This window comes from Aythya ferina (genome assembly GCF_964211825.1).
Source record: "Aythya ferina genome assembly, chromosome: 20".
NCBI lineage: Eukaryota > Metazoa > Chordata > Aves > Anseriformes > Anatidae > Aythya > Aythya ferina.
Window position 1 is genome coordinate 9,208,674 of NC_140318.1, and position 24,945 is coordinate 9,233,618.

Here is a 24,945-nt window from a genome sequence, read left to right on the forward strand (position 1 = left end):
CCGCGCTTTGTCCGGGCCGGGCCGGGCCGGAGGCGGCGGGGGGGGGGCGGGGGGCGCCGGGCCCCGCCCTGCAGGTGAGGGGGGGGCACCGGGGGGGGGGGGGGAGGGAATTGGGGCCGGGGGTGCGGCTGGGGGGGGCCCGGTGCTGGTCACAGCCCTGTGGGGTCCCCCCCCCACGGGTCGCTTTATGGGGGGGTGTGGGGATGGGGATGGGGGTGGGGGTGGGGGTGCTCGCCCGGCCCTATAGGGCTGGGATTCGGCCACCCGCAGGGTTTGGGGTCGCCGGGGGTCGTGCTTTGGGCTCGCTGTCCCCACGGTAAGGAGCGGGTCCCGTCCTCGCCCCTCCTTCAGGCTCACAAAAAACTCGGGGGGATTTCAGAAAAAAAGCCCTGTAAGCAGGGGGTTACCCCCTGCCGGGTTGGGGCCGGGGGGGTGCTGTGGGCCTGCCCGAACCCCAAAAAGAGGCTTCGGGTGAGAGCAGGGACCCCAAAACCCCGCTGCTGCTGCAGGAGGCTGGGACGGGGCCGGCGGGCATCGCCCCCGCTCCTACCCCAAAAGGGATCTGATGTCCATGTGTGCCCGCTGGGCACTGTCGGTGCTTTTTGGTCCAAAAGCTATGATTTTGGACAAACTCATGCTTTTGGAGGTCCAGGCGGGCTGCCCAGGTGCCCGGCTTTCCGCTTGGGGTGTGCAGGGTGCAGGTCCGGCACCGCTGGGGCATCCTCGGGGTCAGGCTGTGGAGCTTTGCGGACAGGACACGTCCCCGCTGCTGTGGGGTCCCCCCGAGCCGCTCACCCTCCTGCTGCGCCCTTCGGCACGGCCCCACCGAGAAACCCGTAGGGACCGATGTCCCTCATCGATCAGGGGACATCACCTCCGCTGCAGGGATGGGGATGGGGTCTCTGTGCCCCCCCCGACCCCACAACCCACAGGGACAGCAGCGTTGCCCCCCCCCGGCTGGCACCGTACCCAAGCGGGAGCCGGGGCGCGTCCTGGCTGGCAGGGGGGTAATTAATCCAGCCCCGTTACTGGGTAATTAGCAGCGCGCAGAGCAGACCTTGCGCAAGCTCCTGGCTGCTATTGGAGCTACTTAACGTGGCCCCGGGGGGGACATTTGGGACAGGGAGGGTGCTGCGGGTGCCCTGGGGGTGGCAGCTTGTTGGTGACCGACCCCGCTGCGGGGTGCATCTGCTGGGGGAAAGCCCCTGATCCCCCCCAGCCCCAGCGCTGCAAATCCCCCGCATAAATCCTGCTGTAGGTGCCTGGATGCTGTTTCTGTGCAGCCGCTGCTGCCCAGCACCGACGCGGTCACCCCAAAGCCAGGCAGAGCTCTGCCAGCCCCCTCCGAGCTGTATGGGCACCCCAAATCCTCCCTGAGGGCCCTACAACCTTCTTGGGGAGGCCACACGAGGCTTTTTCCTTTGGACTTTTATTTTCCCCGAGCTCTCCTCGCCCGGAGGCTGTTCCCCGGGGGGGACGCGGGGATGCTGCGGGCTCTGCATCTTCTCAATGTGCCTCAAGAGCACTTTTGGCTCCGGCCCCTCTCTGGGCTGGGACGTTTCCAAAGGCGGCTCCTGGCCCAATTCCTGGCACGGCGAAAGAAAAGTGGCCTCGAGCCCTGCAGGAGCGCTCCAGCAGCACCCCGAGGGGGGAACGGGGACCCCCAGAGCCCTGTGGGGTGCCCTGGGTGGGTGCTGAAGTGTTGGGGTGCAGGGGGTTACATCGGCCCCCTCCGCCTTTTGGGGCTGCCGACCCCCAGGTGCTGATTTCTGGGCCCTGCAGAGCTGCAGCTCCTCTTGGTACCCGCGTTCATCGCCTGCCCCCCTTCCCTGGCAGCATCCCCCCCCCCTGCACTGCCCCCGGCTGCAGGTTTGGGTTTATGGCTGAGTTCAGCCACGTTCAGCACCTTCCCAGAAAGCCCAACACCAGGCAGCGTGATGGGGAGAGAGAAACCCTTTTTTGTTTTGTTTTTTTTTTTTTCCTTTAACTTCCCTTTAAATGATTCGCTAGCACAGAAGAGCCCGGCCAGAAACCCACAAAGCAAACGAAAACAATCCCGAGTGTGTGTGTGCGCGGGGTTTTAATCCCACTTGAAAGCTTACATTTGGGACAAGGACCTAGGGAGAAGTGTAGAGGAGCTCGGAGACCCTAAATCCTCCCTGCCCCTCCGTGTCCCCCCTGGGGCCGTCCCAAGTGCCCCAGACCCCATGGGGTGGAGCTGTGGGGCTGGGACCCCCAGGCCAAAAGGGTGAGACAAGGAGGGGATGGGGGACAGGGCTGTGCCGCTGCCTGCGCTAATTAATCCGGATTAATTGCCGGCAGAGATTTCTCTCCCCCTGGCCGTGCCGGCGGAGGCGGTGCGGGGCTGGGCCCCGGCGCGCGCAGCCTGCTGGGCTGAGGGCGGCTGTGTGGGCCCGCAGGAAGCTCCCTGCACGTTTCCGACACGCTGCGGGGCTCTGGGTGCCGGGGGGCCGCCGCCACGGGGAGCTCACGGTGATGGGGACCCGCTGGGGTGGGTGCCGGGGGGGGTGGGCTGCGAGCCCCCACCCCGATTTGCGCTCCGTGCCTTCCCGCTTCGCGCCCAGCCCCGACCGTGCGCCCCCAACCCCGCAGCGGGGGGCTCGGGTCCCACCTCCCCTTAGGATTTGGGCTGCTCCCGGGGCTGGGGGCTCCGTTCCAGCTGCTGTAAACCCCCGCAGAGCCTCGTCCCACCCCCACGGCCAGGTTTTGTCCCCGGTGCTGCTATGGGAACACCAGAACACGGAGGGCACATCCTGCTTTAGGGCCCCGGCGGAGCGAGCGCGCGGGGCCTCGGCGAGGCAGGATTTGGGTCCCCCCTTCCCAGCCCCGCTCCCCCCACGCTGCTCCTCGCCCCCAGCCCCAGCCGGGACCTCGCTGCCACGGGCTCGTGGCCATTTCGGGTGGATCAGAGCACAGCGGGGGCTCATGGAGAGGTTGGGGGTCCTGGGGGGGCCGGGGGTGGCAGCACGGGAAGGAGGTGATGGGGTGGGGGCAGCACAGGAGCCCCCCCAGTGTGTTCCTTCCCTTGGGATGTGGTGCGCACACCCCGGGTGCGGGGATGTCCCCTGCCCCTGGGGACAGGGAAAGCCCCGTCAGGGGGTGACATCTCCGTGCGGGGAGGAGGGGACGCGTCGAACAGAGCCCGCTGTGTCCTGCTCAGCCTCCCTCCCTGTCTCCCTCCAGGGTGCTGCGGGGCTGAGCGCCGCGCTCTGACCTACATTCGCCGCGAGGAGGTTCCCCAGCCCCCGGCTGCCACCCTGCCATGAAGCGGCACAAGTGACAAGGGGCAGCGTGGCACAACGTGCCCTGCCCGCCATGGCCAGCTCAGCGCCGTGGCTGCGCTGGACACGGACGGACCTGGGCACCGGCTGCGAGGAGCTGAAACACTGGGAGGAGGAGGAGGAGGAGGAAGAGGAGGAGGAGGAAGACTTCGGGAGACACATGGACGAGAACGGTGTCATCGGCCTGGGGGAGGACGGGCTGGTGGCTGTCACCAGCCGGCCGGGGAGCTCGCATTTTGGGGAGGCAGCCGCTGGCAGCATGGACCACAGCGACCTGCAGGACTCGGGCTCGGAGGAGTGGGGCCGGGAGGATGCCGGGAGCCCCCCGTCGGGTGAGTCCTCTCCCGCTGCCCCAAAACCCTCGTGGGGGGGACCCGGCTGTCCCCGGACACCAGGAGCTCGCCCTGGGCAGCCAGGGGGGCCGGGGACGGTGTGGGCTGGCTGGTGGCAGTGGCGCTTTGCAGGTGATGGTGAGGACCTGGAGGGGTCCCCAGTGGAGCCGGCTCGCTGGCACCCACGGCAGGACCTGACCGAGGAGGAGGAGGAGGAGGAGGAGGAGGAAGGGGAGGAGGAGGATGAGGAGCGGGGCAGCTCCATGGAGGAGGAGCGGCTGGAGGGGCCCTGGGGGGCAGAGAGCGATGGGGAGCTGCACCCCAAGGCAGGGCCCCTCCACAAAGCCCCGGCTGTCACCACGGATGGCGGGGACACCTCGGGGCCTTCGGACACCAGCCCCGGCCCCGCCACCCCCCCAAGACGCCGCCGGGGCTGGGGCCGGGCCGGGGCCACCCATGGGAGCCGCGGGCAGGGCTGGGGCCCCAGCCAGAGCCGCTCAGCACCCCAAAACCCCACCGGCAGCAGGGCTGAGCCCGGCCCCAAGCCTTTGGGGAGCCCCCAGACCCCTCACCAGAGGCCCCGAGTGCCCGAGCCCGGCCGGCTGTCGCGGTCCCTGAGCCCCCGGCGGCACGGCGGTGCCAAAAAGCCGAAGGAGACCCCCGAAGGCTGCCGGTACGGCCGGGGGCAGCTCAACCACCCCCTGCCCGACCTCTCCAAGGTGGAGGCGCGGGTGAAGTTCGACCAGAGCTACCGCCCGCCGCCCAGCAGAGCCCTGCCCGCCCGCGCCAGGACCCCGGGCGGCCCCCTCGTCCCCAAATCCCCCGCCGAAATCGTGCGGGAGGTGCTGCTGAGCAGCGGGGAGGGGGCCCCGACGCAGCCCCCCGCGCCCCCCGGCGTGCCGCAGGAGCTCAGGTCCCCCCGGCAGGCCACGGCGCTGGTGCAGCAGCTGCAGGTGAGGCCCAGTGCTCCCAGTTCGGGGGCTGTACTGGGAGGGGCTGCGGGGGGGCCTCGGGGTGCGAGCAGAGCGGTGTCGCCCCTCTGGGGACCTGCGGGGTGGGAGTGTTGGGTCTGGTCACCCCTTCCCCATCCCGTGAGGACCCAGCAGCTCCAGGACTGGAGCCAGGGCTGCTCGTGTCCCCCCCATCTGCTTGTGTCCGCCCCCCCGGTGCCCTCCTGTCCCGTGGGAGGAGAGGGAGGCTCCTGTCCCCCTGACAAGGGATCCAGGGCCACCTCCAGGGCCCCTTGTCCCCCCTGCGCCGGGCTGCCTCCTGCCACCCCACCCCGGTGGCTGTCCCCATGACACGGGGATGTGTCCCCCCCCCCCGACCCTGCAGGAGGACTACCACAAGCTGCTGACCAAGTACGCCGAGGCTGAAAACACCATCGACCAGCTGCGGCTGGGCGCCAAGGTGGGTGCCGGGTGGGACCTGAGGGGACAGGAGGTGGTGGTGGCACTGCCCGAGGGGACATGTGGTGGTGGTGGCACTGCTGGAGGGGACACACGGCGGTGGCAGCAGTGCAGCTGCGCAGCACCTCCCCTGTGGGCCCTGTGCCTTCCTCCCCAACCGCGCTCTTCCTCCCGACAGAGCTGTGGTTGAGGAAGGGTGGCAGTGGGGCCGGTGACAGCGCTGTCACCGCAGCGAGTCACCCTTCCTCCCTGCGCCGGGGCGGTGCCGAAACCTCCCCAAAATGGCCGGGGAGACTGCTGCAGGGCACCAAAATGGCGAGGAGCACCCGCGGGGCCGGGGGTGTCCCCGTGCCCTCCTGCGCTGACGCAGGGCACCCGGCGGTGCTCAGGGTGCCGCAGGGATCCGGGGGGCACCCATGGGTGCGACGCTGCGCTGCCAGGCTCTCACCCAGAGGGGCTCCGTGCCTCAAAATCCGGGTGCAGTCCCCGTGGTGCCTTCGCGTCGGGGTGTGGGGTTTGGGGTGCTGTCCCCGGGGTGCCCGAGCTGTCTGTCCCGGTGCAGGTGAGCCTTTACGCCGACCCGCCGCGCGCCAGCCGCAGCGCCCACGCCGGCACCCTGGGCAGCGGCTGCAGGGTGATGGCCTTCAGCATCCCGCGGGCCAGCACGGCCACCATCAGCACGGCCCCAAACCCGAACCCAAACCCGGCCCCGACCCCACCACTCTCGATGGATGGAGGTGGGTTGAGCGCTGTGAGGGTCGGGCACCACCCAAACCCATCGGGGTCCACGGCTTGCCCTGTAGCGGGGGAAGCAGCGCTGGGGGGGTCCCCCCAGCATCACCTTGTGCTTGTTGCAGATCTGGCACCGGCTGAATGGGGGATGTCTCAGCGGCCCTGCTCCCCCTTTTCCTCCTCGGGGGGCTGCCCCACATGCGTGGGGCAGTGCCGGTGCCTGGGGCCGCAGCTCACGCAGACGCTGGCGGGGCAAACCCGCAAGCTTCAGGCACAGGCAAGTCCCGGGTGGCCGTGGGGTGGGGAGGACGCCCCTGACTCCCGCAGCATGGAGCGGGCTCGTACCCCGGCTCAGCCCCTTCTCCCCAAACCAGGTGGAGTCCTTCGAGAGCTGGCTCCATGCAGGGAGCGCGGTGCCGCAGGAGCAGCTCCAGGTGCGTCCTTCCTAGGGCCGCACGGGTTCCCCAGGCTGGTGGAGCCCCTCGCTTTTAACCCCCCTGCTGTGCCTGGGGGGCTCCGTCCCCATTCCGGGAGAGGCAGGGTGCAGCCCCAGCTCCGAGGGTGATTTTGGGGCTGTGTGGGGCCGAGCTCTCAGGCTGCCCTTGTGCTGCAGCGGTTCCGGCGGCTGAAGGTGGCGCAGGACGCGCTGGAGCGGGCGTACCTGCGGGCACGGGAGGAGCACGGGCAGCAGCAGCAGCACCCCGCAGCCTCGGGGGACTTCGACCCGGAGCGGTGAGCAGTTCGGCAGGGGGCACGCGGGGGGGTTCCTGGGGTTGTGCTGCTCAATTGGCCCCTGGCTGTGGGCTGGGAGCGCTTTGCTGGGCTCCTGCTGGTTCTGGCTGTGCCGTTTGCTGGGGGTGCCGGTGAGCTGCCCCGTCCCAGCCAGCAGCGACCCCAACCCCACTGCTCCAGGCCCTTGGCAGGAGCAGCCCCCCCGGGCTGGGTGTCCCTCGGGTACTGAGGGCGCTGTCTTTTCAGCGCGGTGGAAGGGGAAATATTCTGCCTGGGGATGCGCCTGGAGGAGCTGAAGGAGCGGCTGGAGCGAGCAGCACGCCCCCCGGGCTCCCCGCGCCCCCAGCTGAGCCCAGCGGTCACCGAGGGACCCCCCAGCACCCAGGGGACATCGGGGGACGGCGAGGTGGTGGCAGGGGGGCTGCCCCGGCCCCTCTGGCACAAGCAGCACCGAGCGGAGGAGGACTTCGGGGACCTGCTGGAGCAGTAAGTGCCCCTCATGGGGGTTTAGGGGGGCAGCTCCCGGCACCCCAAACCCACCCACTCCTGCCTGCACCTCGCAGGTACCAGCACTTCAAGTCCTTGCCGGCATCGCTGAGCCTGGAACACCTGAGCCTGGCGGGCAGCGGCTCCCTGGAGGAGGCGGATGGCCCTGCGGCAGGGGACGGTGGCCCCGGGCAGGTCCCCTGCAGGGCACGGTCACTGGAGGAGGGCACCGACCTCGAGACCTCCCCCTCGTAAGTGCTGTGGGCGCATGGAGACCCCATTCAGGGCGAGCGGGACGGCTTGGGGAGGGTTGTGTCTCGAAGCAAGCCGGCTGCCCGGGCTCCCCGTGTAGCTGGAGGGTGTTTTAGGAGACATCGGGCATCGTGTGCGTGGTGTGCCGGCACACGGGGATTGAAGCCCTTTGGAGACCGCCTGCCTCACGCGGTCCTCACCCTGATGGGCTTCGGGGTTAATGGGGCACCTGGCTGCTTGGCCCCACTCCTCACCCTCTGCCCTCTCCCCACAGCCCCCCCCCGCAGAGGAGAGCCGTGCCGCTGCCCCACAGGGACCCCCTGCGGCCGGAGGGGACCCGTGGCCACCACCAGGAGCCCCCAGCTGCCCCCCGGCCGCCACCACCGGTGCTCCCCGATCCCCTGCCACCGCGGATGCTCCCATCCCGGCACAGCATCGGGGCGGGCAGCGCTGCCACCCAGCGCCGACCCCTCAAGCCCTGCCGCCAGGTGAGCGCTGGGGGCGGTGGGTCCCCGCTGGCCGTCACCCTGCCGGGGTCTCCCAGGGGTGCAGGGCACCCGTCCTGCTCGCAGTTGTTGCAGGAGCAGCGCATGGTGTCGCCGGAGACGGACAGCGGCTTCGTGGGCTCGGAGGCCAGCCGGGTGTCCCCGCTGGTGCGCACCCCCGAGCATCGCCCCCTGGGCACCGGGTACGGCCCTGGCGCCGGCTGCTTGCGCCCTCCGAGGGGGATTTGGGGCACGAGTGGGGGGAGAGAGGCGGAGGGGAGCAGGGAAATGGGGTGTTGGGGGCGGTTTGGGGCGTGGGTGGGATGTGGGGGGCTGTCTCCATGCCCTGTCCCTCCCCAGGACGCCAGGCTCGCTGGGACCACCCGCCCCCATCCCCGCGCCCCTCCGTCCAACGCAGCAGAAGGATGCGCAGCCGCTGCCCCCCGAGAAGAAGCTGTTGGGCACCTACCCGTCCCCCGGGCACCTTCCCCCCCGGGGCGGTGTTGGGGGGCCCAGCCTGCCCCCCAGCCCCGCCTCGCACAGCAGCTCCCCCCGGCTCTGGGCCGAGAGCCCGGGCAGCGAGCTGGGACCCCACGGTGCCGGCGGTGAGCGGCCAGCCCCCAGCACTGCCCCGTGCCCCCCACCGCCACCTTCACCGCCTCCTGCCCGCTCCCCAGCTCACAGCGACTCGGAGGGGGGGGGCAGGAGCTGCGCCAGCGCCTGCAGCCCCCTGCCCGGGGGGGGCACCGCCTCGCCGTCCCCTGCCCCGGCTCCCTGCGACCTGCTGGGCTCCCGCGTGGAGCGCGAGTGAGTCGGGGTGGGAACGGGAAGGGGGTCCCTGAGTTTATTCCTCGGGTTGGTTGTTTTTTTTGGGGGGGAGCTGGGTTTGGGAGAGCAGCCCCTGGGCAGGGCAAACTCGTGGCACGCATGGGCTGGCTCAGCTCTGCGGGCACAGCAGCCCCAAAATGCCTCGCGCTGGTTTGGAGGGGGCATGGGATGCTTCCTATGGTGGTTATGGGGACGGGTTGTGGGGCTGGGGCTGGTCCTGGGGCTGTCGCCCCCCCCTCACTCTGCCTGTCCCCCCTGCAGCCAGGCCATCCGGGCGCTGCAGGACGAGGTGTGGCGGCTGCGGCGGAGGCTGGAGGAGAGCCTGCGCCGCTCCCGCAGCTACCCTGAGGGCAAAGCCCCCCCGCGGGGCACCCAGGCCAGGAGGCAGCCGGCAGCGAGCGGCCCCTCGTCCCCCCAGGACACAGCACCCATGGGGTAGGTGGCACGGCAGAGCCCAGCTTTACCCCAGAACGACAGCGGGAACCCAAGCGGGACCTCGGGAGGGGACAGCAGCCTGGCCGCGGGTGGACACCCGGGGGTCCCCAGGGATGCCGTGAGCGGGGTGGGGTCCCTCGGAGGTGCCCCCCTCTCAGCAGCACCATGGTGGCATTGCGGTGCCACCAGCCCTGCTGTGGGCCCAGCTGGGTGCTGATGGCTTTGTGCCCTCTGCAGGGAGCCCAGCCCCCCGGCACGGGGCAGGGTGGCCCCCGCCGCTGTGACAAGGGGCAGGTCAGCATCGCTGCCACGGGACAGGACCGAGCTGGACCTCAGTGAGTGGGGACTGTGGTGGAGAGGGGCTGCTGGCTGGGGGGGACTAGGGGGACCGGGCATGTCCCAGTGACCCCATGGGACCCGGCACAGCCCATGGCCAGATCCTGAGCCCAGCCCCAAATCCTTCCCTGCAGGCTCGGAGTCGGGCCACTCGCTGGCTGGGCACGGGGACAGGTGGCCCCAGGGCACCCCGGCCGCACAGAAGCGCTCTCGGAGCCCCCCGGGCACGGGGACGGTGCGGGGACAGTACACAGGTGGGTGCGGGGCAGGCTGACCCCACAGGGCGGGTGATGGGGGCTGCCCTCCCCTGGCCCTGCTGACACCGGGACTTGCAGGGACGCGGTACCGGGTGCCACCGCCCACCACCCCGGCACCCCGAGGAGAGCCGAGCACCCCGGGGTGCCCCCAGTGCCGCGGGAGCAGGACGGCACCAGGTGAGCATCCCTGACCCCTTCTGGCTGCTTCTCAAGCCTGTTAATTAATGACTTCAGGCATTAATTACTTAATGCACAGGGAGCTGGGGCTCTCCACGCTGTCCCTTGGCCAGACCCGATGGCAGAGCCGTGGGTTCCTGCGGGGAGACGGCTTTGGTGCCCGCCACGCTCTGTGCTGTGCCCTTCCCCACATGCCTCGTGCCTTCCCCACGCTATTTTCTGGACGTTTCCTCCCTCTCCCTGCAGCCGGATCCACGACGGGTGACGCCGTGCGGCAGCCCCAGCAGAGCACCCCCAGGACACGGCGCTGCCCCACGTGCCGGGCACCCCGGGCTGGCCCCACACCGAGCAGCAGGGACGGAGCCGCTCACGGTGCGTGGCAGGGGCTGGCCTGGCTCCAGGGGGGTGACAGGGACAGGGGACACCCCCTCCGTTAACCCCAGCGCCTTCCTCCCCACCGCAGAGCTTGGCACCGACGCCGCGTCCTCACCGGGCTCCCGTCCCCGAGCCGAGCCACCGGAGCAGCCAGGACTGTGGTACCTGGCGGGCGGCCCCCCCGTTGGATACCTCGCCCCCGTGCCCCTCGTGCCTTACGCGCCCCCCCTGCTGTAAGGATGCTCTGCACTGGGGAGGGGGGGGAGGCCGGATTGTCCCAGCGGGGCCACGAACACCCCAGGGCTGCCCCACGCTCCCTGGCGTGGCCACAGACCCCAGGCACCGGGCTGGGCTGTGGGAGCGGGGTCCCAGCTCTTTTGGGGGGGGGGCTGAGGTGTTGGGGGGGGCAGATGGGTGAGATTTGGGGGGATTTAAGAAAAAAATAATGGGGGGGGAGCAGACTGGGGGGGTGCAAAGCTGTGAGATGTCCCCATGCGATGACCCCTTCTTCTTCTCCTTCTTCTTCTTCTTCGTCTTTGTCTTCATCATCACCGTCTTCTTTTCGTCTTCTTTTCTTCGTTTTGTCGTCTTTTCTTCTTTTCTTCTTTTCTTTTTGTCTTCTTTTCTTCTTCTCTTTTCTTCTTCTCTTCTTCTTCTCCTTCTCTTCTTCTTCTTCTTCTTCTTCTTCTTTTCTCTTATTCTTTTCTTCTTTTCTTCTTCTCTTCTTCTCCTCTTCTCTTCTTCTTCTCTTCTTCATCTTCTTCTTCTCTTCTTCTCCTTCTTCTTCTCCTTCTCCTTCTTCTCCTTCTTCTCGTCTTCTTCCTCCTCCCCCCAGGTACTGCTCCCCGCCCGTACCTACCTCAGCCGCGGCCCCCCCGCCGCGCCCCCCCCTGGGGCTGCCCCTGGCGGACCTGGAGGAGCTGCAGCGCTCCCTGTGCCGCGCCGTGGATGCCGCTCAGCGCGCCAGGATCACCACCAAGAGGCTGGGCCGCTCGCTGGCCTCCGAGCTCAGCAGGGCACGGGGCCTGCGGGGGTCCTGCCTCTTCTGAGGGCCCCCCCGGCCCGTCTCCGGGCGAGGAAGACGAGGAGGAGGAGGAGGATGATGAGGAAGGCTGGCCACGAGGGCACAGCCCCCCCGGGGGACGTGTCCAGGGCACCCCGTGGCGGAGCTCAGGCTTTGTGTAGGCCCTACCATAACACAGGCCCCATTTGCAGCTGTGTTTGCCCCTCTGCCACGCCCGTGCAGAATTAGACTTTTTTTTTTGCAGCCACGTCGCTGCTTTGACCATTCCAGCTGTTTTTAGGGTTGTTTTTTGTTTTGGGTACGTTGCCCCTCACCAGCTGCCCCCAGACCTCGCCCCAGCAGCGCCCGCACTTAACCCCCACCCTGCTGCGTCGCGAGCCTCTCTTTTGGGTCCAAACCTGGGGTTTTTAGGTACTGTCCCTGCATTCCAGCCCCGTTGGGCACCCTCCTGGGGCTCAGCCCCACAGCTCGGCCCTAATGCCCTGTGCTTTCTGCTCTGCCCCGAGCCCTGCCCGGCAAAGCCCCTGCTCCGTGGGGCTCCGTGGGGCTGTACAGCAGCTCTGTGTGTAGGCAGCTATTTGTAGGTACGTGTCTGCGGTTCCTTTTTAATTTCCAGCAGGATTTTGAGGGCATTCGAGGTTTTTTTCCCATAATTTATTGCTGCCGCTCTGAAGCGGCCCCTGAGCGGGCTCCTGGTGGGATGGGGGTGCTGGGGGGGGCTCTGGGGTCCGGCCCTGCACGGGGCTGCCTGTGCCTAGGCAGAAAATGAAGGGATTTGGTGTTTCCCTTGGGATTTCCAGGGAAAGTGGAGGGAAACGTGCCCGGGGAGACCCAGGCACGGGCAGGATGCGGCCCCGAGGCACTCCCAGGGTGGTTTTATAAAACACCCTTTTTTTTTTTTTTAGCAAAATGGGTGAGATCAGACACCTTGTGCACTGGCACGAGGGCCTCAACGAGGTCCTGTCCCCAGGTTGGGGACAGCCAAAATCCGCCCCCCCCGCTCAGTACCACTATGTTTGTGTAGGACCTACCTGAAGTGCCCGCCTCGAGCTTATTTATTGCTGAACTTCCTCATACAAAGACCCATTTTGGGGGGATTGCTCATGCCCAAGGCGACTTTACTCAGGTCGGAGCCTCCCCGAGGGCTTGCAAAGCCACCAAACCCCTGTCCCGTCACGGGGCCACCCCACAGGGCCGAGTTTGGGCTCTGCTGGCATCGCCTCCAGGCGGGGGGGATGCCCCCAGCCCCGCTTCAGAGCCTGAAACGCAGCGGCAAGGAGCAAAGACGTTTTATTTCCCCACATTTCCTATTTTGTGATACCCCCCAGAGCCACTCAGACGGTATTTTGTACTAAGATAATTGCCTATTTTTTAATGAAATAAACGCCGTTGTTTTGCCTTCTGGTTTCCCCTCTTGTTTTTAAGCTCTCTCTCGGGGACGCTGCCTTCGGGGTCACTGCTTCGCCTCACCCCGGGGCTGTTTTTTTTTGGGGGGCAGACCCCAAACCCTGCCTCCCCCCGCCCCGCAGCCCCCAAGCAAGCGGCAGGCGCAGCCTCCTTGCACTGGGTATGGAGATCGCGTTTATTGAGCCACTCGAGTGCTTGTACAGAACAGCTATACAGAGATGATACATGGTTGTGCTTCAACACCGTCAAACACTTAGATTCCAGTAACTTCAAGGTAAACAAGTTCCAAGACAGACTAGATTTTTTTTTTTTTTTAGTTTTTCTTTTTGATAAATTATTTTTTATATAAATAACTGTAACAGAAAAAAAATAATAATAATAACGTCCAACATACAGGATCCTGAAGCGTTTTCGCGTTGCTAAACTGAGAAGGAACTCAAACGGGGCGGGAGGACCAAGGGGGAACCAACAAATATCAGTGCAATGATACAGCCTTTGCCCTAAAAATATATATTTAACTTTATGGGCAAGGAGCAGACAGGGAAAGGAAGGAGAGGGGAGAACCACCAACGAGGCAAGAAAGAGATTTCGGGGAAGGAAAAGGGGTCACAGCCTTCAGAGGGAGGGAACAGAAGAGAACAAAACGAAGGACCCCAAAATATTGCAGTGCATCTAGTGGCGGGGCAGGGGGGGCAATCCTGGGACGTAAAAAACAAAAAATCCGAGGAGTTTTGGTTAAATCACTATACACCAAGCTGTAAGAACTGCACGAGACACAGAATTCATATACACAGGGTCCGCTGGGGGGCCCGGGGGGCTGCGGGGCCTCGGGGCGACGGCACGCTCGGGAACGCTTCACCACGGGGGGACACGAGCGGGGCGGGGGCCTCATAGCTTCCTTGTCTGCAGGGATATATATATATATGTGTGTGTGTGTGTACGTGTGCTGCCTGTTAAAAATATATATATATATCTGTGGGCTGAAGGAGTACGCAGCCTGACGGGGAGGGAAGGGCCGTGCAAGCAAACGGGTCCCGTCCGCGGGGTTTGACCGTTCTGGTCCCTTTTTGCGTGGGGATTTGGGGTAGCGTGGGGCAGAGCCACCCCCCCCCGTCCCCTGCCAGATGTTGGCACGCACATCTGGGGGGGCAGCTGCCCCCAAATCCAAGGGAAAGGGCACCGGGAGGGGGGGGCTTCTACCCCAAAAAGAGCTGGGGAGGAAACACCGCCAGCAGCAGCGCGGGTGCGATGGGGCAGGAGGGGCGGCCGGCTGCCCGTCCGTCCGTCCCTGCAGGAACCCAACGGGGAGGGAAAATTTCAGGGAGGGTTTCTTTTTTTTTTTTTTTTGGTGTTTTCCTGTTATTTTTGTCGCTGCTGTTTGCGGGTCACTGGGAAGTGAACCCCCCAGACAGCGGCAGCTCAGGGTGCGGGTATCAGTACTTTTTTTTTGGCCACACCACAGCGCTTCTCCTAACGCGCTTGCATCTGGGGTCCCTTCCCTGCGCTGAGAGGGGGACGGGGAAGGAGCAGGGGGGGGCTCAACACAAGAACAAGAGAGAAAGCTCGGCCGGGCCGGGGTCGGGTTGGGTTTGGGTTTGGGTTTGGGTTTGGGGACGCGGTTCGGCGCAGGAGCGCGCCCCGGGCCGGGTGCCCGGCGGGGGGGGTGCAGTCGGCGTCGGGTCGCTGGCGGCGTTTCCTTTTAACTGCTGCTTTCCTCCTCTGTTTTATTGAGCTTCTTCAGCGTGTCCAGCAGTTTCTGTGGGGTGAGGATGTGCGTGGACCCTGCGGGGGGCAGAGAGGGCGAGGGCGTCAGCGCCAGCTTCGTGCGTCCCCCCCACGTCCCGGCTGATGGCCCCGCTTCCCCCCAACCCCCCAAAAAAGGGTCCCCGGCCCCCCCCCGGCGAGGCCTTACCTGGCGGGAGGGTGCGCACGCAACTGGAAATGCTTGCACAGAAATGAACGCCCATGGGAGGAAAAAACGGGGAAAGGAAAGGCAAAGGAGAGATGGAGGAGATGGATGGAGCTGGAGGGCGGCGGGATGAAGCCGGGGGGGCCGGGAGGTGCCGGGGGCGCAGCGGGGACGGGGACGATGGGGACCCTCCTGTCCCCATCCTGCAGCGGGCACCTGCGGGGGGCATCGGGGTGGGGGGAGCATCGCAAGGGGGGGGTCAGCAGGACGCAGCACTGAGCATCCCTGGGCAGAAGGGGTGACGGGGGGGAAAAAAGGGTTCAGAGAGGAGGAGGAGGAGGTGAAGGGGGTCCTGACTTCGGCAGCCCTGCTCCTGCCTGGCTGCGCCCTGCTTGGCCCCCGTGTTGCAGGGGCTGCTTCTGCCTGGAGCAGGATGCGGCCGGCGCGATGCTGGGCACCACATCCCTGTGCCCGAGCGCTGCTGCGGCAGGAGGAGAAACCTCTGTCCCCGTGAACCCCATGGGGGGGACAGCACGTGGCCCTGCCCCATCCTGGGGAGGCCACCACGCCGCCACCGCGAAGAACCAAGCAAAACCAAGATTTCCTACAGAACCGAGGATTTCAGCCCAATTTCTTCTCCCCCGAGCACACCGCAACGGCGAGAGGAGCCGGGGCAGGCGGCGGGGGCTGCCCCACGCACACGCAGCCCCCCCGGACAGCGCTCCACCTGTCCCCGAGCGGGTGGGACCTGCCCCGCGTCCCGGCCCCTCCGGAGCACGCGATGGGGAGCGGATGGCATGAGGGGGCCGGCGGGGCCGGAGCCATGGTGGCGGGGTGATGGAGGCGGCGCTGGAGGCGTTCCAGCCCAGGAACTGCAAGCATTTTCTCATCAACGGAACCCGAAAGGAAAAGCAAACCGAAATCATAATTAACGGAAGGACGGAAGAATCAAAGAAAGCCCTTCGGGGAGGAAGAGTTTCTTTTTTCATTAGTAGGCTGCCTTTACTTGGTTTCTTTGGCTCACTCCATTGCTGGAGCCTGATCCTCAAATGATACCCTAGTGGAGTCCCTGAAGTCGGGGTGCCTCAGGTCCATGAGAAATTTGGTGGGAGTGAGAATGTGAGTAGAACCTGCAGGAGAACAGAGCGGGGCTGACGTCCCGGCCACAGCCCCGGGGGGCACACAGCATGCACCGGCGCCGGCCGGGGAGCCCGCGGCAGCTCGGGCGCATTTTGGGAAGGAGGGGATGACGACGACGACGAAGGATGCGCCGCCCGCACCGAGCATGCGAGGACGGTGGGCACGGAGAGGTGCGCGGCACGAGATGGGCAAGACGCGGGACGGCGACGGGTCAGGGGGCAGGAGGGGGATGGCGACCGGCTGCCCGAGCCTGTCCTGGGCCCGGCTGCGTTCCCCTGGGGGGTCTCAGGGGGTCTCGGAGCCCCCGCTGGCAGCAGGCAGCGCTGCCACCGTGCGCTGCCTGACCGAAGGGTGCCGAAGGCGGGCACGCTGCGCGGGGCAGGGCGCACGCACGGCACGTGTCCCGCTGTGCCCGCAGGCTGTGGGGTTGCACACACCCTATTGCACACCCGCTGCGTGCCGGGTTGCACACCGCTTCCTTCCTCCTGCGGCACGGCCCCAAAGGAGCACGCAGCGCTGGGGGCAACGGGGCCAGCGCCGGCTGCACCCCCCCCTCCCCAGCTCCTGCACCTCGCGCAGCAAAACTCACCCAGGCGACGAAGAGGGGGGCAAAGAGAGGGGCGGCTGGGGGGTCACGCTGTGTCCCCAGGGGGGTGACACCGGCAGGACACCTCGGCACAGGGGCCCTGCAGTCACCTGTAGGCCGGATTTGGCGGCAGCGGCGGCACGGGGCGAGCGTGGGATGAGCAGCGGGCGGGGGGCGCAGGGCTGGGCCCCCACTCACCTATTAGCACTTCCCACTTGCCGCTGGCTTGCGTCACCTCGTAGGCGCAGCGCATCTCGTTCATGCTCACCCCTCCCAGGATGAAGATGATGAGGCGGGGGCCGCTGCGGTACTCGCCGGGGGCCTTGTTCTTGTGCCAGTGGCCGTAGCGGGCACTAGAGAGGGAGGAGAGGGGTTAGGGACGGCTCTGACAGCAATGAGTTAGCTTATTACAAAATAAAAATAAAAATTAATTAGTTCCCAAATTGCTGTGAGAGCAGGTGATGTCCTCGGTGGCTTCCCAGCCACGAGGGCGGCTCGTTTTCTGTTCGGGGTGGGGAAACTGAGGCACGGGATGGCCGCGAGGGGGAGGGCAGGGGCTGGGTGCCGCGGGACCCACCTGACGGCGGTGGTGCTGAAGGAGGCGGAGGAGCGGGTGGAGATGTAGGGGTAGTGCTTGGTGTCCAGCTTGTCGTCGATGGCATCCTGCGGGGCACAGCCTCAGTGAGCAGCCGGGCGCTGCCCGACACCCGCGTCCCCGCTCCTCCCTCGCCCTGTTCCCAAACCCCCAGCAGGGTGCAGCCCCCAGGGCACAGACACCAGGCAAAGCCCTATCAATTCAATTACGCGTTGTTCATTTGCATATATTTGCATACAGTTGCATTGGGTGGCTTTGGGGGAGGATGTGGTTGAGCTGCTGAAATTCGGTGCAGCTGGGAGGGGGAAGGTGGTGCCTCTGCTGCGGGGCATGGGCAGCGCAGGCTGAGGCTCACCCTGACCTCGAGGTGCCTCCCAAGGTGGGGAAAGGAGGCCGGGCCCTTCCTCATTTTGTTTTTCTGAGAGCCTCAAGGGCTGGAGCTGATCTCCAAGCATCCCAGCTGGGGGACCCAGCCCTGGGTAAGGTAAGGAAGCTGCTGCTTTGTGCTCGGTGACCACAGCTGGGGGGTGAACGTCACCTGCGAGCTGCTTGCTGGGACCTGGCTGCGCTCTGCAGCCCCCACAGAGCTCGGGGATCAGCTCCAGGGTGCCCCAGGTGCAAAACGGGGCAGGAAAGTTTGCACAGAGCTGGGGGGAGGAAGGCAGGAGCGAGGCTGCGTGCTTTTGGAAATGAAGGCAGCTGCGGTAACCGAGCGCAGGGCTGGGCTTTGTACTGTGGGGATGCTCAGGACACGGTGCTCTGGGGGCTGCTCAACCCCCCCACAGCCCGGTGTGCACATGGGGGCCAGGAAAGCTTCCCAAATCCCCCCCTACCTTGGAGCAATCGCAAAGAAACCCCCACAGCCACTGCCTGTGTGGCACCACGGGGCTGTGAGCGGTGCAGAGGGTGCACTGGGGAGATGTGCCAGCAGCCCCCGGCGCCCCACAGGTCCCTGCCCGGTGGTGCTGAGGTCCCTGCTGTCCCCCCCATCCCCGCCGTCGCTGTCTCACCTCCATGATGTCCTTAATGACGGGGGTCCATCGGGAGAGCTGGTAGGTCTGCTCGCTGATCCGCTCCTTCCGCTCCGGCTTGCTCCGGCGGCGCAGGGTGGACTGGGCACGAGGACGGGGACACCCTGAGCCACGGGAGGGCCACCCCAACGGGGACGTCCCGAGGGACACGAGCAGGGTGGGGGCCTTCCCGGGGGCTGAGGGGGGGGCGGGAGGTGGACACTCACGTCTGTGATGATGGGCACCCCGAGGTGGGCCATGTTGGTGATGATCTCGCTGTCCTCTGCTGGGATCTGGGCGTGCTGGATCAGCTTGTTCAGGTTCTCCTCGGTGATACCTGCAGAGAAATGGGGAGATTTGGGAAAATGGGACCTCCTGAGGAATGCCTGCGAGTGGGGACACGGCCCCTCAGCGTCACCTCAGGACACCCGGCTGGGTGGCAGTCACACAGGGCTGAGCTTTTCCACCCAGCTTTTGCTGGCCCAATGCTCCCGGAGCTGCCCGTCTCCCTTCTCCCCCTGCCCCGCTCTCCTCCTCACCATTCTTCAGGAAGATGTACAGCAAGATGATGCGGATCTTGTCGTAGGTGCTGACATTCCCATCCAGCAGGATGGGGACGATGGCCCTCATGGGGTCCTTGATCTTCTCTCCTTCAGCATCGGTGCCCATGGCCAGGTCCTGCGGAGCACGGGCACGCTCGTCACCACTCGGTGGTGGCTCTGGGCTGCTGGGCAGGAGCCGCTGTCCCCAGCCATCCCATGGGGTTACAGGGGGTGTGTGGGGGTGCTGGTACCTGTTCAACTCTGCAGAGCTTGTCCACTGTGCCCTGGTAGTGCTTCATGCAGTCCTCGGCCAGGTGCAGGTGAGTGGAGTACTGGGGAGAGACGCGCAGGGACACCCTTGCAGGGCTGGAGCACACCAAGGTCCCCGTGCCACCACCCCAAAGCTGCCAGCCCCAGCCCGGAGCCACCTTCCCACTGGGAAAGCCACCTTTGGGTGCTCCCCGTGAGGCCCAGCACCAGTGGCCCTGCTCGGACCTTTCCCCTGCTTTACCTTGCTGAGCTCCTTCTGGTACTGCGGCATCTTCTTCAGCATCTGGGACAGGTCTCTCATGGTGGTCTGCGAGGGAAGGGGACGAGGTCACCCCGGGGGACCTGGGGCCAGGACCCTGCCCAAACCTCCCCCTCTGTTGGGGTTTGGTGGGACACGCGTGCACCCCATGCCGGGGGGACCCTGGTGCCCCTCCAAGGGCACCTTCCCCATTCCCTCAGCCCCAGGTGTGGGGTCAGTGCCCCACGGCTCCCCCCTGCCCATCAGGGACCCCCTGCAGGTGTCCCCGTGAGGCTTTGCTGTATCCTGGCCCTTGGGTGCCTGCGCTCGCCCGGAGGTGTCACCTTATCGCCTGTGTTCATCCTCTTGCTCGACGAAAACTCCTTCAGGGACCGGGTCACCTCCCTGGGGACAGGAGGAGGGCGCAGCCGTCAGCACAGAGGGACCGACCCGAGGGGCCGCTGGGTGCCCAAATGCACCCACGCGGGGCAGGGGCAGCAGCGAGGCACCCCGGGGACACTCACTGGGACACCTCCGCGATGTGCTTGTGGCGAAGGGACACCCAGAGGTCGTCGTCCTCGTCCAGGAGAACCTCCTTAACCCGGGCTTCCCCGATGCCGCTCGTCTCGTACCTGGGAAGAGGGCAGGAGCGGGGAGGGGACAGGGCGCGCGGTCACACGTGGCTCGGGGGGGGACATGGGGCAGGTGGGGGCTGCTCTGGGCTCTGCCAGTGATGGGGCGAGGTTATTTCAGTTTGATTTAATTCCCACCACCTTGTACCCATTTATAGGTTGGGAGGGGGTTTAGAAAAGGCTTTTGCATCAGCCCCGTGCTGGGCCAACATCACGCCCGCCAGGCTGCGGCTGGGGGTGGGTGAGCACGGGGGTGGCACTCACTTGTAGACGTCGTTCTCGATGGGCAGCAGGTCGTAGCTCATGGCCTGGAAGGTCAGCTCGTGCAGCACCGGGGAAGCGGGGTCGAAGCCACGGTCCAGGATGAGGAGCTGGGAGCGAGCCTTGTCCGGGCCCTGCCGAGCCACCGGAGCCGTCAGCAGCGGTCCCCAGGTCCCCGCTGCCACCACCCATCAGGGGGTGCCCCCTGAGATGCCCCCCCCCGTGCCTCCCCCTGCTCACCTCGCCCATGGTGGGGTCGTCAGCCTTGTAGGCATCCAGCTTGTCCTGGATGAGCTGCGCCAGCATGGCGTTGTCTTTGTAGTCCCTGCGCAAGGAGGAGGAGGGAATGGTCCTTTTCCCCTCTCCCCGGGGAATTTGGTGAGCCCCCGGGTGCCCCCGCGTGCCCCTCTGTGCCGCCTCCCCCCGTCCTCACCCGCGGTACCGCACGGCCGGGTACTCCTTCAGCGTGGCGCACAGCGTGGCGATCTGCTCCGCCAGCCGCTCCAGGATCGGGTTCTTCATCTGGGCCTTGTGGGGGCTGTAAAAGCTCTGGAAGGAGTCGGCCGAATCCAGGGAGTAGACCTGGGGAGCGCAGCGGGAGGGTGCTTAGTGGGGCTGGGACGCAGGGGCATCGAGCAGCCCTGGCGGGTTGGGGAACCCAACCCAAACCCAGGCAGGTGCCGGGTCCTGGCTGCAGGTTTGGCAATGTTTGGGGTGTCCTTTGGGGTTTCGGCCGCCACCACCGTGCCCTGAGCCCCTCCCCAGCCCCTGCTCCTTGGTGCAGCCCCTGGGCACACGCAGAGCCCCCAGGAGCTCGCCCAGCCCCTGCGCACAGCATTGCCTGCGCCCAGGCAGGGAACCAGGGAGGCGAGGAGGAGCAGGGACAGTAAAACCAAAGCCAGTTCTGCCCTGCACGGGGTCCCTAGGAGCTCATCTTCCACCTGCCCTCACCATGGTCTCCTCCAAAATCTGCTGCCACCCATTCCTCCCCGTTCCCCTTGTCCCTGCGGCAGGGGGCTGGCCGCCTGGTGCCCCCGGGTGGTGCTGTGCCGGGGGGGCAGAGCCTGACAGCACGGGCACGGGGCCAAGGTGCCAAATCCCCGCAGCCGATCAGCCCTGAGAGGTAATCGGAGGAGACAGGGTGCTGGGAGCAGCGCGGGGAGAGGGCTCGTGGGGTCTGCGGCTCTTACGCAAACCCTGCTGGGCCGGGGAGGGACCCGGAGCACCCCCTCTGCCCCGTCCCCCGGGACACCCCAGCCCAGACCCACCTGGGACTCGGAGGGCAGGAAGGCGATGTTGATCTCGGTCAGGGTCTTGATGACCTTGGCAGCTCGGGATTTCACCAGCTCGTTGAAGAGGGCGTCGGGGCAGGCTGGAGGGGAGGGAGAGGAGGAGGCTGCGCTCAGGGCATGGTGGCCAAGCTCCCGTGGTCCTGCTCTGCCCAGGCATCCCTCCCACCCGCCTTTCTGTGCATGTTTTAGTGGAATCGTTCCCTTCTCTTGGTTTGCAGGATGCGTTTTGTGATGGGGGGATGCTGCCTGCAGTGCCTGGGGGCGAGGAGCCCGGATCCCACTTTTGGCACGCACAAACCCGCCCGTGGCCACGTCCCAGCCCCGTCCCGCAGCTCCCCGCGGGCACCCCCTGCTCTCAGCTCCTTGCCCTGTCCCCTGCAGTACTCACAGTCAGTGAAGAAGACGTGGGCAGCTCTGTACTTGGAGGTGGGGGGGTCCTTGAAGTCGTTGATGAGGGAGTGGATGGACTGCAAGAGACACGCGAGCAGCTGGGCTGGGCAGGGCAGGGCAGGGCGGCCCCACATTGCAGAACCCAAAGCCCCCCACACTGCACCCCGCAGGCTTGGCACCATGACCCATGCCAAGGGTGCTCCCATGGGTGCAGATCCTCCTCCTCCTCCTGCCCCCAGCCCCTGCTCACCTTCTCGGAGGGCGTGATGAGGTACACGGCCTCCAGGCTGGGCAGCGGCTCCCGGCGCTTGTTGATGTCTTCCACGACTGGGGGGGAAACACGGGGGTCAAACATCTCCCTGGCCACTCACCCCCACCCGTGTGGCAGTTGGGGCTGTCCCCAGCCCACCCCAGCCCTGTGTCACCCTGTGGGAGACACTTGGGTGCTTGGAAAGGTCTCGGGGAGGGGGGCGATGGATTTGTGTGCGTGCTGCTGTGCTGTGGCTGCTTTGGTCCATCCTCGTGCCCCCGGGCTGCAGGGGGACACTTGGGGGTGATGCTCTGCCTTGGGACGTGGTGGTACCCCGGGGACAAGCCCCCAACACCCAGCACCTCCCGAGGCACCGCCAGTGCTTTCCTTCTCCTCTCTGAGCGCCGCAGGCACTGCCAGGAGGCGAGGGGCTCGGCCCCCACGGGCTGGGAGGGACTCAAAGGCACCGGGCACAGGATGGAGATGGGGGGCTGGGTGCCAGGGGGGTGCCTGCCCTTCCTGCAGCAAGCTGTGCGGGAGCTGTGCGCGGCGCTGTACTCACTGGTGATGCCCTCCGTCATGATGTCGGTCATTTTGCAGCAGGAGGACAGCATGCGCATGCTGAGCTGGTCCACCACCAGCACCTGGGGACAGCGGACACCAGCTGGGGACGGGGCAGCGGGGAGAAGCCCTGCCCTGCACCCCGACGGTGCCCTGGGGCTCCCAGCCCACTCCGACCCCTTCCCAGCTTCATCCTCCTCCTCCTCCTCCTCCTCCAGCCCCACTGCTCACCTTCCATTCTCCCTTCTTCTTCACCTTGCGGATCACATCGTGCATGATCTCTGCAAAAGACAGGGAGCAGGGGGCGGCGTGAGGACCCCAAACCTCCCCGCAGCACCCCAGGGTGCCCACCTGCAGCGGGGGAGCTGTGCTGGGGGCGCTGGAACCCCCCCATTGCTTATGGGGCCGTGCCAGCCCCACTGCACCCCTCCTGGGGGTCCCAAAACTGCCATCCTGGGATGGCTGAGCGCAGCCACTCGCTCAGTAGGGCTCCTTTTGGGGTGGCAGGGGTGTTTTGGGGACCTGGCACAAGTGGTGGCCCCCAAAAACCCACACGGGGCTGAGCGCAGGAGCTGAGCCCACCCTGCGGGGAGCAGGGAGCGGGACCCAAAAGCGCGCCCCAGATGGCAGAGGGACGTGGGGGTCCCCGGGGGCCACCCCACACGCCTCGGCCCTAATCCGAAGCGCCAGGAAAACAACAGCAGCTTTAAGGGCTCCTTTTAGCAACAAGCCCCAGGCGGCCTCAGCCTGCTCCTTGTAATCCCCCAGAAGCTCATCTCACACCCGGCCCTGCCCCGCTTACACAACCAGCCGGGGTTGGTGTCCCCGCGCTGTCCCCTCAGCCAGGCCACCCCCTGCCCGTTCCCTGGGCGCAGGCACCCCGGGATCCGTGCTGGGATCGGGGGGCAAGCCCCAAAGGTCCCCTTTGTCCCTGGAAAATGAAGTACAGGGCTGGTGGGCTGCCTGGCCGGGCCTGGGGAAGGGTCTGCGTCCATGCGCTGCCGTGCCACATCCCTGCTGCCCTCCTGGGGGGCTCTGCTCAAAGCCCCTGGTCCCCAGGACAGGGATGGGGGTACCCAATTAAAGCCCCAATTAAAACCCCATAAGGAAATGTTTCCGAATTACATAATGTGGAGGTGTGGGGGGGCAGTTGGTGTGGGTGCCCCCCTGCCAGCCTCGTCCTGGGGAGCCTCCCCCATGGCAGCACCCCCAGGGGTGCCGGTCCCGCGGGCAGAGCTCGACGCAGGTTTATATGGGGCAGCTGGGGACCTGAATCTGCCTCATTCCAGGACAGGGCTTGAGGGAGGCACACGGAAGGGACTGCCTGGGGAGCTGCCAGCCCTATAAATGTCCGTGTTGGGGTGATGCTGCATTTGGGTTCACTTCCCTGCCCTGCCACGTGCTGTGAAGCTGCAGGGGCACAGGGCTGGCAGTGGTGTAAAACCCGCTGCAGAACTCGGAGGTTCCTGCTGTTGGCGCACACAGGCTCCTTCCCCGTTAGGTGTCCCTGGGGGAGCCCCAAAAGCTGCTGGCCGTGACCTTGGGGTGCTGCCCGGCCTTGCTCTCATCCCGTAGCTTCTCCCTTGGGTGCGGGGCACCTGCAGGCCACGGGGGGGTAACTGGGAACAGGCGGCGTTGGGAACAGTGGGAACTGGGAACAGTGGGGCCGCCCCCAAACCCCGTGGTGCACCCACACCCGGGGCACCCAAGCAGCAAAAAAGCAAGGCCTCAATGGGGAATTTTGCTTTGCCGTGGGCAGGGTGCAGCAGAGAGGGCCCCCACGGTGTCCCCTGCTTCTCTGCTGGTGCCGGGGACCCCCCGCAGCCCCCAGACCACGTCCCCAACCAGGGCTGCATTCACTCAGCTTCGAGCAGCCAGCGCCTGGTGACAAACATTGCCGGCTCCTGCCAGAGGCTCCTTCCCTCTTTTCATTCCTCATCTTTGGCTGTTTCCCCTGCTCGAGGCCCCATGGATAACGGTGCTGTTTGGTGCTGTTTGCAGGACACCCTGCGCCCGACACCGCGGGGAAAAAGCCGTGATGGGAGCACCGAGGTGCTGCCGGTGGGGACAGGGCTCAGCTCCTGGATCCGGGCAGCCAGGCAGAAATCCTGCCCCTGCAGCAGCGTGGTGCTCCGGGGCAGGGAGAGGAAGGAAGGAAGGAGGCTGGGAACAAGAAGGAAGGAGGCTGGGAGCGAGCGTCCTGCACCGAGGGCTGCGGGGAAGGAGCCTCGGGTGCCTCAGTTGCTGTTGGCCCCGCAGCTGTTTGTCCGTGGAGCAAAACCGGAGAGGTTGCAAGGGAGAGGGGATGCCAGTGAGGACGAGCTGTCGAGGATGAGCCATGCAAAGGCATCCTTGAGGCAATTCGGCACTCGGCAAGAGGGGAAACAGCAGCTCCCCTGCTCCTGGCGCCTCGAGGCAAGCCTGGCCCCTCCTGGGCAGAGATGCTCTCACGTCCACACGACAGCAGGTCGGATGCTGCCGCCCGTGCCCTCAGATGGTCTCAGCCAGAGCTTTGGGGCTCTAACGTCAGCCGGTGACGCTCGCAGCCGAGCTTTTCATCTTGGAGGCAGCCCAGGTTTCGGGGGGGGATTCGTGTGTGTATCCAACCCACCCAGCGCCTCCACCACTCGGACGTTGCTCACTCCCTTCAGGCTGGAAGATTTTAATCACGATTCCTGCTGAGAACGGACAGCACAGACA

General features: G+C 66.3%; 2 protein-coding genes across 4 annotated transcripts in view; one reads left to right on the plus strand and one right to left on the minus strand.

The window, feature by feature from the left end:
* AKNA (AT-hook transcription factor) lies at nt 1-14,222 on the plus strand. Of its 2 annotated transcripts, none has more exons than XM_084494358.1 (20): nt 1-74; nt 3,205-3,634; nt 3,767-4,587; nt 4,970-5,044; nt 5,606-5,780; nt 5,901-6,052; nt 6,150-6,209; nt 6,389-6,507; nt 6,754-6,993; nt 7,071-7,244; nt 7,520-7,733; nt 7,818-7,933; nt 8,091-8,537; nt 8,820-8,993; nt 9,231-9,328; nt 9,464-9,583; nt 9,665-9,763; nt 10,010-10,135; nt 10,227-10,371; nt 10,974-14,222. In XM_084494358.1, exons 2-20 carry the CDS (start codon nt 3,337-3,339, stop codon nt 11,185-11,187), a joined length of 3,867 nt encoding a protein of 1,288 aa, XP_084350484.1. In that variant the 5' UTR covers nt 1-74; nt 3,205-3,336; the 3' UTR covers nt 11,188-14,222. The 2 variants fall into 2 exon arrangements, with proteins under 2 accessions (XP_084350484.1, XP_084350485.1); XM_084494359.1 differs by lacking the exon at nt 1-74 and adding an exon at nt 2,390-2,512.
* The window catches only part of LOC311421915 (syntaxin-binding protein 1), a 17,888-nt gene continuing 5,663 nt past the window's right edge, over nt 12,721-24,945 (minus strand). The window contains exons 2-20 of one of the 2 annotated variants that reach the window (XM_084494360.1): nt 22,477-22,526; nt 22,247-22,328; nt 21,685-21,761; nt 21,433-21,511; nt 21,021-21,124; nt 20,186-20,334; nt 19,993-20,077; nt 19,756-19,886; nt 19,384-19,491; nt 19,204-19,264; nt 18,863-18,928; nt 18,603-18,683; nt 18,349-18,487; nt 18,037-18,146; nt 17,810-17,911; nt 16,782-16,867; nt 16,403-16,557; nt 15,485-15,608; nt 12,721-14,351 (exon numbers count right to left, since the gene is read on the minus strand). In XM_084494360.1, the coding sequence (XP_084350486.1) occupies nt 15,499-15,608; nt 16,403-16,557; nt 16,782-16,867; nt 17,810-17,911; nt 18,037-18,146; nt 18,349-18,487; nt 18,603-18,683; nt 18,863-18,928; nt 19,204-19,264; nt 19,384-19,491; nt 19,756-19,886; nt 19,993-20,077; nt 20,186-20,334; nt 21,021-21,124; nt 21,433-21,511; nt 21,685-21,761; nt 22,247-22,328; nt 22,477-22,526 (1,775 nt within the window). In that variant the 3' untranslated portion in view covers nt 12,721-14,351; nt 15,485-15,498. The remainder of the gene's footprint in view (nt 14,352-15,484; nt 15,609-16,402; nt 16,558-16,781; nt 16,868-17,809; nt 17,912-18,036; nt 18,147-18,348; nt 18,488-18,602; nt 18,684-18,862; nt 18,929-19,203; nt 19,265-19,383; nt 19,492-19,755; nt 19,887-19,992; nt 20,078-20,185; nt 20,335-21,020; nt 21,125-21,432; nt 21,512-21,684; nt 21,762-22,246; nt 22,329-22,476; nt 22,527-24,945) is intronic. The other variant, XM_084494361.1, reaches the window with a different exon arrangement.

What these genes read in the sequence shown, in the direction of transcription:
- AKNA (XM_084494358.1), top strand. Translation starts at nt 3,337, where the DNA reads ATGGCCAGCTCAGCGCCGTGGCTGCGCTGGACACGGACGGACCTGGGC. An exon ending in CCCTCAAGCCCTGCCGCCAG is followed by an intron (nt 7,734 to 7,817) that starts GTGAGCGCTGGG and finishes TCCTGCTCGCAG; the next exon opens with TTGTTGCAGGAGCAGCGCAT. An exon ending in CAGGACACAGCACCCATGGG is followed by an intron (nt 8,994 to 9,230) that starts GTAGGTGGCACG and finishes TGCCCTCTGCAG; the next exon opens with GGAGCCCAGCCCCCCGGCAC.